The 12,565-nt window shown below is 42.1% G+C and overlaps 1 protein-coding gene across 4 annotated transcripts in view; it reads left to right on the top strand.

Annotated features, from left to right (window-relative positions):
- The window catches only part of MPPED2 (metallophosphoesterase domain containing 2), a 198,099-nt gene that overhangs the window by 82,240 nt on the left and 103,294 nt on the right, over positions 1 to 12,565 (top strand). For 3 of the 4 annotated variants that reach the window (XM_048485103.1, XM_048485102.1, XM_048485104.1), the window contains one exon: positions 12,412 to 12,509. The exons of the other annotated variant lie outside the window; for it this stretch is intronic. In XM_048485103.1, coding sequence (XP_048341060.1) covers positions 12,452 to 12,509 — 58 coding nt within the window. In that variant the 5' untranslated portion in view covers positions 12,412 to 12,451. The remainder of the gene's footprint in view (positions 1 to 12,411; positions 12,510 to 12,565) is intronic. 4 annotated transcript variants of the gene reach the window in all.

A 12,565-nucleotide genomic window follows, 5' to 3' on the forward strand; every position in this document is an offset into this window, starting at 1 on the left:
TGGTACACACCGACAATATATCGGCCATGGCTTACATCAACCACCAGGGGGGCTCAAGGTCTTCGCGCCTGAACAAAGAGGCCTTTCACATCCTCAGGTGGGCGGAGGCGAACTTGGCTTTCCTGAGGGCGGTGCACATCAGGGGGTGTCTGAACATAGAGGCAGACTATCTCAGTCGGTCCAGGGTGTCCACTGCAGAGTGGATGCTCAAGCCGGAGGTTTTCAAAATGATAACGGAGAGGCTAGGGTCCCCGAGGGTGGATTTGTTCGCATCGTATCAGAATGCTCAGCTAGGCTGTTTCATCACTCGGTTTTATCACCCGAGAGCTATGGCCACCGACGCTCTCTCGTCACCTTGGCCGGAGGGCCTACTCTATGCTTTTCCTCCGCTGCCGCTATTACACAGGCTGCTCAGGAGGGTTCAGCTGGAGAGCAGGGAAATCCTCCTGGTCGCTCCGGACTGGCCCAGGAGGTCCTGGTATTCGGTCCTCAGGGAGTTGGCGACCGCGCCGGCCTTCCACCTCCCGGTCATTCCCGACCTACTATCCCAGGGGCCCCTCCTCCACCCGGATCCCGGCTGGCTCAAGCTGACCGCCTGGCGCTTGAGAGGAGGCGCCTGAGAAGTAAGGGCTACCCCAAGTCGGTAGTTGACACCATCGTGGCTGCCAGACGTAGGTCAACCATTAAGATCTACAATGCTTCTTGGAAGGCATTTGTCAGATGGTGCAGGCGCAAGCGCCTAGACCCCGAGTCTCCTTCTTTGGCCACCATTCTTAGGTTCCTTCAAGAGGGGTTCGCCCGCGGCTTGCGCAGCTCCACCCTGAGGAGGCAACTGGCGGCCTTGGCAACAGTCCTTCCCCATGTGCAGGGGACTTCCATCACTAGGCACCCGGACGTGCTGCAGTTTCTTAAGGGGGTGCAGCAGTCTCAGCCCCAGGCTCAACACCGCTTTCCGTCCTGGCGGTTACATACCGTCCTGGATGCGCTGACCAGATCCCCATTCGAGCCGGTTCAATCGATCCATTTGCGGTGGCTCAGAATGAAGCTCCTTCTGTTGGTAGCCATCACCTCTGCACGGAGGGTCTCTGAGTTAAGAGCCCTCTCAGTGAACCCTAACCTTTGCCTTTTCTTTCCTGACAGGGTGGTCCTTAAGTTGGGATCCCACTCCCTTCCCGTCCCCTAAGGTAGCATCGAAAAGCCTTCCACCTGCGCCAGGAGGTGGTCCTCCCCAACTTTTGTCCCAAGCCTACACATCCCAGGGAAGCGGTTGTGGCATCACCTGGATGTCCGCCGTTCGCTGAAGGCTTTCCTGATCCGCACGGAGCAACTCCGTAAGACCGAGTCCCTGTTCGTGAATGTGGTGCCACCTCGCTTGGGCGAAGCCTTAAGGTCGCAGCAGCAGCCATTAGTTCAAACATTAAAGGCTTGCATTGCCATTGAGGCCCACAAGGCAAATCATCCTGCCGGGTGCCCACAGGGATCACAGCGCACTCCACAAGGAGTGCAGCCGCCAATGCTTGGCGTTGGTCACATGCATGTGTGCCGCTGGAGCAGATTTGTAGGGCAGCCACCTGGAGCCTGCGCCCTCCTCACTTCGCAGGCTTGGCACTCCAGCAAATTGTGCTTCAATAGATGCAGTTCAGGCCTCCTTTGGAAGGAGGGTCCTGGAACTACATTGTTGGAGACTAACGGAACCCACCCTATAGGGTCACTTTCTGCTTTGGGAGTACCCACAAAGGCGGCCCCACCATCCAGGAGAACGACCCATTGGATACACAAGCGTGAAGGGGTCTTCTCCTGCGGTCGTAAATGCCGTCTTGGCCCTCCCTGTTCCGTTCTTCTCCGAGATATGTGTTTCCTTTTTTGGTTAAATCAGGTTGACTAGAAGTGTTACAGTTATTTTCTGTGTTCTGGTCCCTTCCATGTTATTTCCTGTTGTAGTTGTTCGTTGTTTGTTATGTTTCTGTGCTGCGGAGCATGTCTCGGCCTAGTCAGATACTGGGGTCTAAAATGGCCCCCGACCAACTACAGGAAGTGACCAGAAAAGCTCTTCCTGCCTCGTTGACGAGTGGTGGTGAATAACCCACAAGACGGCCCCCGACCACCCAGGAGAAGACCCCTTCACGGTGAGTATCCAATGGGTCGTTCTAGAGCTCTACTCCAAAATACCTGTAAAGGGGAGATAAGATAAAGAGAAAGCTAGGTCCTTAACAGGAGTTAACTCAGGTAAGAAAATGTAATAAGATCCTATCTACTTTAGTTCTTTTTAAAATTTCTTCAAGAAATCAACTGCTTCTACTTTACTAGCCACAACTTTTCTACCTCCCTTAAACTGGAATGACAATCCTTCCGGGAATTCCCACTTATAATAAATACTCTTTTTCTGTAGAGTGGCTGTTAGCTCTGCATATTCTTTTCTAGCATTCAGGATTTTACTGGGTATTTCCTTCAAAATAATAATTTCTTTTCCAACCACTTTCAATCTCCCATCATAATGCCTATGCAAAATTTCATTTCTGAATGCTTTTCTCATCAATGTCACAATTACATCCCGAGGAAGGTTTTTTCCTTCGCAATTTTAGAGTTTACCCTATAAGTCTCATCAATCTCCAGTTCAACATCTTTTAAGCCATTTCTGCCAGTAAATTCTGCCAAAATTTCCACCATTCTGGCAGTTAAATCCTCCTTGTCCTGTTCTGGAATTTTTCTAAATCTTAAGAATCTCTCTTTGTATTTCATTTCTAACCATAAGTTATCTAATATATAAGATTCCTTCTCCGTTTCCAGTCTTTCAACTCTACCGTCCAGTTCTTCTAGTTTGTCATCCATATGCTTGACACTATCTATCAGCTGGTTTATTCCATGTTCTAACGTCCCAATTTTTTTAACTTCCACTTTTATTCCTGATAAGTCCTCTTCTATCTTCTTAACTATGTCATTAGTCTCCATGATAGTGTTTGTAATCAAATCCAATTTAGCCATCATTTCATTAATATTCAGCTTATCCGGAGTGCTCACTTGGTTTGTTGACTGACCCTGTCCCACAGGTTGATTTCTGTTATTCTTCCTTGGAGTCATCTCCTTTTTCCTCTGCCTCCCCCAATTTGTAAGAATGTAATTCCGTCAGGCACACAGGGGCTATGCAGGATCTTTTCAAGTTTAGAGCTACTCCTTGCGTTTGTAATGCAATTATAGTCAAGCAAACCTCAGTTCTTTAATAGGTACGCCCAGGCTTTTTTCCTTTAATATCCTCACTCATACAAGCCTCGCAGCAATGCATTCCTGGCGGAGTTGGGCCTAATGGCCTAGGTTTCGGCTGGGAGATATTCAAAGGTTAAACAGGCTCTTGCGGAGCTTAGCCCCTCAATGCCAGGCTAGACGGGACTCTGGACCAGTAGCTGCCCCACTGCCACCGGGACTCACCACGCCAGTCGTCACAGCCAAGCCCTCTTCGGAGCAGAGAGAGCTCTTGCGCGACGCCGCATCCGTCCGAAGCTCCAGAGCCGCCACGCCTCTCTTCTCCCCGCCCGCGCGTTCCTGCAGTCCCGCGAAAAGTCCGACCTGCCAGTTGCCCTTCGCTAAGCTCTTTATACCTGAGCTTATATGGGAGCCCACAATCTTCGAGCTACTGCTCAAAAGTAGGGGCTTGCCGAAACCCCGACGCTCCGACCGTTCACGGAGCTTCTTGCTCCGCCGGAAATCGCACCGGAAGTCGCTTTCAGTTTGGTTTTGATTCTTTCCATGGAACTAGCTGAAGTAAATTTAAAAGCACGTGTCACTGAAATGCCATGCATTAAATTTAACCTAGTTTCTTGCATGGGATGGAGGAGAAGGAATTGAAAGATGTGGAATAAACTGAAGGAATGGGAGTAGAAATTGAAGTGGGCTGATGGAAGATGGCAGAGTGTTAATGGGAAAACAAATAAATGAATGATGGAGAAGCATATGTGCCTCCCTAAAGTTCTTGGAGAAAGGCAGGATGAAATGTTATAGCCCAGGGGTAGGGAACCTGCCCATGTTATAGCCCAGGGGTAGGGAACCATGGCCAATTGGCCATGCTGACAGAGGCTGATGGGAATTGTAGTTCCTGAACATCTGGAGAGCCGCAGGTTCCCTACCCCTGTTATAGCCAGAAACCTTGGTATATGTTACTGAAAATAATCTTACTAATGCAGTATGAAAAAGTGGTTATCTGAAGCAATCTTGGGTAGAAAATGTTACCTCAAATATTATATTTTATCCTAAGATTAAAAAGTGAATTTGAGTGAGGGCACAGAGGAAACAGGCTGAAAACAGGGAATTCAATTTCTTTGTTGTTAACTATATTTGAAAAAGAATATTTTTCTGTTGATCAGACACGGTGTGTGAAAGCTAGTAATCTTTGTTTTAAGTAAAGGTAGTCCCCTGTGCAAGCACCATACTGAACCATGGGGTGATGTCACATTATGATGTTTACTAGGAAGACTTTTTTATGGGGCTAGTTTGCCACTGCCTTCCACAGTCATCTATACTTTACTCTTGTGTACTCATTGTACTGACCTTGGAAGAAAGGAAGGCTGAGTCAACCTTGAACCATCTACCTGAAACTGATTTCTGTCAGGATTGAATTCCAATTGTGAGTAGAGTTTGGACTGCAGTACTTCTGCTTACCACTCTTTGCCATAGGACTCCTCTGTATTTTAGGGGACATTAAAATACCTTTCCCTGTAGATGGAATTAGAGTAAATTTGCTAAAACTTTAGAATGACTTCTTTACTCCATGATCAAATTCAAGCTAAGTAATTATGAAAGCTTTTGCAAAGGCCAGTAAATTTTTTTTTACTTTTTTAATGCTTATGAGTAAGGATCAGCAGTAAAGCATACAGAACATGTAGTAACAGGAACGTGTGGTTTGGGGAGCCCTAACAGTGACAAATGGCCTCTTTAAAATGATTTCCAGAATTTGGAGAAGGCACACATATACTTATAGCGGAAGCAACTGAGCCATTAATAAACAAATGCTTCTGTAAGTCCAGCTGTAAAAACAGAGATGGCAGCATTTGTAGTAAAGATAGCAAAACCTTTCTGGTGTTGAATATACATAAGAAGCAAATTTTTACTGATCTTAAGTAACTAATGAGGATTATAGTAAATTTCACTGTTAATTACTAGCTCTGGTGAAGAGTTCTTCTCTTTTTATGCCATGGTCCTGGATATATATAGATAATACCATATAGCTGAAGAGTGTTTGCTTTAACAGATTCCAACAGTTAAATCAAAGAAATACACAGCTAATGATGTTGTAAAAAATACTTGGGAAAAGTATTACTTTTGTAAATAATTTGTGTTCACAGAGGAGCCTAATACAGCATAGCAACATCTGGTACAAAAGTGTAGAAATGTAGGAGGTAAAGATATGCTTCTGTCTTGGGCTGATTCCGCATGGGCCAAAAACAGCGGTGTGAAAATGGTGTGAAAACAGTATAAACCCTTTTACACCATTTTCACACTGCTGTTTTTGGCCCATGCTGAATCAGCCCTGGAGAAGAGTTACAGCTCTTTATACAGTTCAGGCTGTTAGAAGCTCAAAGCAGAGCTGTTAAAAAGTTGGAAACATTGTAAAACATTTAGGTAATTCTATAGTTGCTGTTGATTTAGCGTGATCCTGTAGGGTTTTTGAGGCAAGAGTTCAGAGGTGGTTGGCCACTGCCTGTCTCTGCATAGTGACCATGACATCCCTTGATAGTTTCCCATTCAAATACTAACTAGGGGCAATTCTGTTTAACTTCTGATGAGACTGATCTGATGAGATCAGTCTAGCCTGCGCTATCCTCATCAGGGCAGGTGATTGCATATATGGAAGTATTTCTTTATCCTGAGTGAGATAACACTCTTCTGTGATCCCGGTAATTATAACTTCTGCAACTAGACAATCCAGGTTGGGGTGGGTGGGAAATGTGGAGCAGACTCACATTAGGAGCGGGATCCATGCAAAGTTCCCCCCAACATTGGTTTTATACCGTGGTTAGCCCGCGTTTATTGGCCTGTGCAGAAGGGGCCTCAGACTTGCAGTGAAGATTAGTAGTGCTTAACTATTTTTGCTCTGGCACTGTCTTAGATAAAATCACCCTGGCAGATATATTCTCCCCAACAGCATACCAGTAACTTGACACTCATGCGGGCTAAAGGAGCATGGTGGGATGTGTAATGGACAAACCAATAGTTGTGAAAGCTAAGAAGACTGCTGGTGTTGCTGAGAGTGTGTGGCCGACCTTATTTGACCTCCAGAACTCAATTGATCTGCTTGCATTGGCAGGGGCACTGGCAGAGACATGTCATGATTTTTGTGGTGTATCTATTCCACACTATGGGAGATGAAAAAAACTTTTTAGGGCTTCCTGCACTACAGGTAAGCCCTCTGAAGGAGGCAGGCTAGTACTGGAGCGGTGCCATCCCTTCCCACCTGACAGCTCTGGATTGTGCTGTTTATCACACACCACCAGCAGCCATAAAGCCTGTAGGTTGCCTGTTCCCCAGGAATAGGATCTCAGAGGGGAATTTTGGATTGCTGAAGAAGGGAGGTGGTGACAAAGTCATGCTCCACAAGAGGAAAATCCTTGCACCCATGAAAATGTTTTTCTGGTTCAAAGACTTGATTAGGAGAATGAGAGCATTCTGTGAGCTCACAGTCTCTATCTCTCCTGTATAAACTATTCTCCCTCTTGTATAGTGTGGTTTAACCATAGTATAGTACTGAATCTGTACTGGCACCCATGAACATGGCTAATACTGTTTTCCACATACATCAGTATTTGCAAATACAAACCCCACCTTGCTTTCAAACTCTAGGTTATGAGAGCTAATCTCAGAGTATCATCACACCAATGGATAAGGCAAACCGAGCAGGTTTTTTGTGGGGGAGGGGAGGAATAAATGCAAGTGGAAGAAGAGACAGGGATTGTGAACATTATATCTATATGCTGCTTTAGAAAGATTTGTTATCACTGAATAGAATAATTGAGTCTAGGTCTTTCCTTGGTTTGCTGTTATGGTTGCATAGGGACTTTAAGAGTATAAGGGCATTAGAAATGAAACATTCCTCTGCCACTAAGTCTAAAATGGAGCAATTTAGAAAGGTAATTGCCACATGATTTTGCTGAAGATGTAGATTATTGCAAAATGTATAGACATATGTTGTACTTTTAATGTGTATATGTGTGTGTGCTTGTCAAGTCAGAGCTGATTTATGGCAGCCCTGTAGGGTTTTCAAGGCAAGAAATGTTTAGAGGTGGTTTGCCATTGCTTGCTTTTACATGGACTGAGAGTTGAGATAACTGTGACTGTCCCAAAGTCAACTAGCAGACTTCATGTGGAGGAGTGAGGAATCAAATTTGGTTCTCCAAATTACAATCTGCCACTCTTAACCACTACACCATTCTAGTTCTCACTTTTAATGTAATGTCTCTCAAAATTCAACTAACCCATCCAATTGACTTCTTCTTATGAAAATATGTTGGGAGAGGGGAGGTTTCTTATAAGTTATATGATGTTAAACTGTTAGACAAATGCATTTAAATTCATATTGATTAGCTAATTGCAATGTTGTTAGTAGAGTTTTCAGACTGTTGCAACAAGGTTAATTTAAAAGCAAAGAAACAAGGGATTAAAAGGAAATCTTTTAAAGTTAGTTTACCAAATTGTGAACATTCAAATTCGAAAACAAATGACATTAGTATTTCACACATATTCACAACATCAACATTTCATAAAGATCTAAATCTTAAGAAAAAAATTATATAGCTGGTAGCTATGTGTCAAAAAGAACTTTTTTTCTGTCTATCAGTCTTTTTCTCTCTCTGGATAGATTGATTTTTTTTGGTGGTAAATATTGGAAACTAGTGAAAGACTGAGCTTGTACACTATACATATTTGATTATGCCCTTTAACATTCCATTGAAGCAAAAGGAAGCAGAAGTGCTTTGCTATATAACTTGTTTTTGTATTGATCCATTGCAGAATTTCTCACTGATTTCAAAGCACATTTGGGCTAAGACTTTTAGAGTCAGATTTATAACATGTTTTCTTTCTAAACTGTACAGTTTTGAAATTCTTAATAGCAGTATTCACTGGTCTTTGAAGAGAAAACTATTTATAAATGAAAATCCCAAAACCATCCCCTCCAATACCAACATGAAGTTGATAATTAATTACAGATTGAGTAATTGTTTCACAAGATGATCTTCTTTTCTCCTTTTACAGATTTTCCTTTTTTTTATTAGGAATAAGAAGCCCTTTAATTACAACTGTAAATTGCAGAAACAAAGGAAAATGATGTTAGAAGAACTTTCAGGGCTGTTTGCATATGGTATTTTTTATTGGTTCAGGCACACCAAGTTTCAAAGTGTAAATGATTAAAATTGACACTGTCTTTGTGTAAGGCCGTTTCCGCACGGCCAAAAGCAGCGACGCGATGACGTCGCAAATTGCGACGCATCCCAAAAAAAGCGTTCACACAGACAGGCGGAGCTGCGGGCGTCCGCAGCCCCGCAGAAATGTGACGGTTCGCCGCGGGCGCTGCGGAGGCGGCGTCACCAGCGGCGTTAGCGCCTGCGCGCTGAAGCCGTGCAGGCCAGCGCCATTTGTGGCGACAGCTCCGTGGCGGCTGTTACGCACGAGTCTTGCGGCGTCGATGCGTCACATGGGGAAAAAGAGTGGGTTTAAGCGTTTTCTGAATACACCGTCTTCGCGCCGGTTTAGCGTTTTAGCGGCAGTAGCGATGCGCACCTCCATGCATGCGGCGTGCGAGCAGCTCTAAAGCTCTGGCGCTTCTTTTTTCCGTTCGCGGCAGCGTCATATTTTGCCCGTGCGGAAACGGCCTAAGGTAATATCTTCTAAAGAATTTGCTCGAAATCTGAAGATTGGGTTATACAGTGAATGACGATTCTATAAAGAAATGGATTTGTGTATTGATGCCTTTGGAAATCTTATGGCAATAAAATGTCCTCTGAAATTCCCTCTTGAGTTGGGAAAATGGGGTTTGTTTGCAGTAATTGCATTTCCAAGCGTTTACTCTCTCACTTTCCAATATAAGTTAAGCCAATTGAAACCTGTGATTTAGTTTTGCTTAGCAGCTCAGGTACCATGTAAATTGATCTGTGATGCATTTCTAGAAAATGCTTTGAAAGTTTTGAAATTGATATGGGTTTTTCTTATTAGATGTATATAGTATGAGGGTTCATTTCTGTATTTTAGCCTAATTTAATATTAACCAAAAATGTTCCTTTTCAATTTGGCTTGAATCAAATTCAAGATACCCATTTCTGTTTAGTCCTATTGGCAGTAAAGAGTGAGTTTTTTTCCATTTGTGTATAGTCTCTGGGATTCAGTACTGGAATAATTAAGAAACAGAGAGAAAACTTCAGGTGGAATGTGTGGATCCTCGTATTTTCTTCTTCCCCAAATGTCACTGTTGTTTATAGATATATTGAATAAAGTAGAATTTTAAAAATGCTTGAACTGCAATCCTGAGCCTCAAGTGTGCTGTGATATACACACACATGTGCTGTATATACAGGTTTCTCCTTTCATTTCAGTGGAGGATGTGGATACATAGAGCTGTATTTTTCTTTGAACAGAGGATTTCCTCCTCTGAAATTAATGGGGAAGGTTTTTAGGTCAAGAGAGCTTCGTGTATGAAATATTTTGTAATACAGTCAAGTGAGTGACCATTATCTTAAACTGTTTGCTAAAGTGGAAACTAACAGCCCTGTTTCAATAGCATTAGGGTTTTATTCTATGTAGGTAGGCAATTATTGTTGCATAACTATCGAAGAAGTGTAAACTGGACCTAGGTTGTCTTTTAGTTTTACTCCTATCTGAGCTTTATTCCTTTCTGATACTGAACTATAGACTGTATCAAGATAATTTTGGTACATTGCAGTTAATTTTATTCTTGCAAGAGGTTCAGATTTCAGATTTTCAGTTTATTGAGCTCTTAACTATTGTATCAGACATAGAAAAGTTGACACAATGGCTGAAAAGTCATGAAAAATTACAAGGAAATATATTGGGATCAGTATAAAACTATATGATGGAAGATAAGGAATTTATGATGAGAACGTTCAAACAAAAATGGGAGAAGGGAGAACTTTTTGATAACGAAAAATAGAAAGAACTATAGACAGCATGAATAAGATAAAGATAGAAAAATATGCAGAACTGGAGAGAAAGATAATTTTCAAGTGGTATAGAACCCCAATACAGCTAGCCTATATGATTAAGGGTTTATGCCCAAGATGTTGGCATTGTGGTGAACTGGGAGCATAATACACCCACATGTGGATTGAATGTAAGGAGGTTAAAAAGTTTTGGGAAAATATTTTGAAGTAAATAGAAAAATTAGTAAAAATTAAAATTAATTTAAACAATGATTTATTAATGGTAGGTCTAATTGAAGATAAAAGGGTGAATAGAAGTTATTGACCAATGTACAAAATTATGATTAGAGCTGCACACATGGTGATCGCATTAGGATGGAAAGATAAAAAGAAATGACAATCTCAAAATGGTTGGAATATGTTTGGGAACAAATACAGTTAGAAATTTTTGAGATGATGTCAAAGAAATTAAAAATATATTCTGACAAGAAAAAAGCTAAGAACCTTACATTATAGAAGAGATTTGAAGTTAACTTTTTTTTTTTGAGAGAAATGGATGAGAGAAGCTGGATTTAACGAAGAAAAATGGGAACAAAGGATATGAAGAATGAACTTTCTGCTGCTTGCTTGAACAAAAAGAAAAAGAAGAAGGGGGAGGGAGGGGGAAAAGGGGGAAATGGGGAAAATGTATAGTCTGATTAAAAGCATAGCATGTATCTGTTATATAACTATACTATACAATAAAAAATTTAAAAAGACATTAAAAATTTATTGTTAAAAATCATATCCAAAAAGAATAATGCCACCACAATGCATAATCAGCATCATGTCATTAAAATAACGTATATTATTATCAGAGAGTCTTAGATGTCTAATTGCTGCATTTGCAAAATAGCATTTTGGCAGCAAGATACCTGTATACAACTTAATCTGGATGGGTTAGAGTCTAAGAGCCCCATCCAAAGGGGGAAGTGAATCCACTCTTGGGAGTGGTGCTCTGCCATGCTGGTGGATTTGTCCTGCCCGAGGCACTTACCCCAGTGGAGGGGCAATCTCACTGGCATGGGTGGTGACTGCCCCCAGCATTGAATCGAGATACTGGGCATTTCACCAGCATCCCAGGGCCCCTGCTTTCACCGGTGTAGTAGGCTGGGGGCATGGCCTGGGGAGGAACAGAGCTTAGTTGGCTCCCTCTTGGCTTTTGCCAGCATTATGTTGCAGTTCTGACTTAAGCTACCCTTTTGGGTGGCATAAGTCCATTGCAGCCCACTGAGACATCTCAGCAGTGGGGGGACTTTTGCACTTTTCGAACCTACCCATGCCGCCAGGAAGCCTCTATGGGAGCAGCAATGGAGCACCACAGCTTGTGTTTGGATGAGGCTGGATGCCACTGAAAGGGCCAGTTTAGATATTTATTTCTGATGCCTTTACCTTACAATTTTAACAGTTTCAAAAGTAAATATATCCCTCAGCAGTGATTCATGTTGTCAGATATTAACAAAGATCAGTTTTATTAGTTTTATGTATTGTCGAAGGCTTTATTAGTTTTGTTTTTAAAAAAATAGCAACTGAGAATTCAGTATTAGATACTTAAAAGTATTTTTGTGAAGAAATCAGTCATATTTATATGAGTGTAATCTCCTTGAATAAAATCAGAAATTGTATGTGAGTAAACATGCACAAGTTTGGAATATAAGCATATTGAGCAGTAGGTAAATTCTGGTGGAAAGTTGTGCTGGAATTTACTGATGAATCATGTTAACCACCTCAGCAACTGATATTCATGACTTGAAAAGAAATTATATCAGGGCTGTTGGAACAAGTTTTTTATTATTTATGCAGTATGTTTCTTTTTATTTGACCAAGTTTAAAAGGGGTATTAATCACAAACAGTTGCATTAGAATAATGTTATGGTTGAGACATAAACATTTAGAAGTAAGGAATTCCTTCATTAACAGATACTGGAGTGTCAGATGAATCTCCTTCATTTTATGTGGTCCCTTTTAATGCCATTTGGTGGTATTGTTTGTTAATGAACCTGCCACTGGACAGTTATGTATAAAATTGAGAGTGTTTTACAGTCTGCTGATTAGGAACCACACAAACTGCGTCATGTCACCAGATGTAGTGGACTCTGGTGAAGATCTATACTTTTCCCATTCAGGACTTTAGGGATAGGTTAGGTGGGGTTCCAGTAGTTCCCCTGTTATGATGGGTTTATGGCTCAACCGTGACATTATTGTAACGTAGTTTTTTGTGTTTAATGTTTCTTAGACTTGGTTTTCCATTGCCAGCATGGAAGGAACCCTAATGCATGAGTTTCAGAGGAGAAGGTAGCAGTCTGAACCTGCTGTGTGGCTCGATCAGAAAGCGTGAGTATTAACGCTAGAGCTGTCAGGCCTTGTGAGAATTAATGAAGCCTGACGGT

Source organism: Sphaerodactylus townsendi, linkage group LG02, assembly GCF_021028975.2.
Source record: "Sphaerodactylus townsendi isolate TG3544 linkage group LG02, MPM_Stown_v2.3, whole genome shotgun sequence".
In the NCBI taxonomy this organism is placed as follows: Eukaryota; Metazoa; Chordata; class Lepidosauria; order Squamata; family Sphaerodactylidae; genus Sphaerodactylus; species Sphaerodactylus townsendi.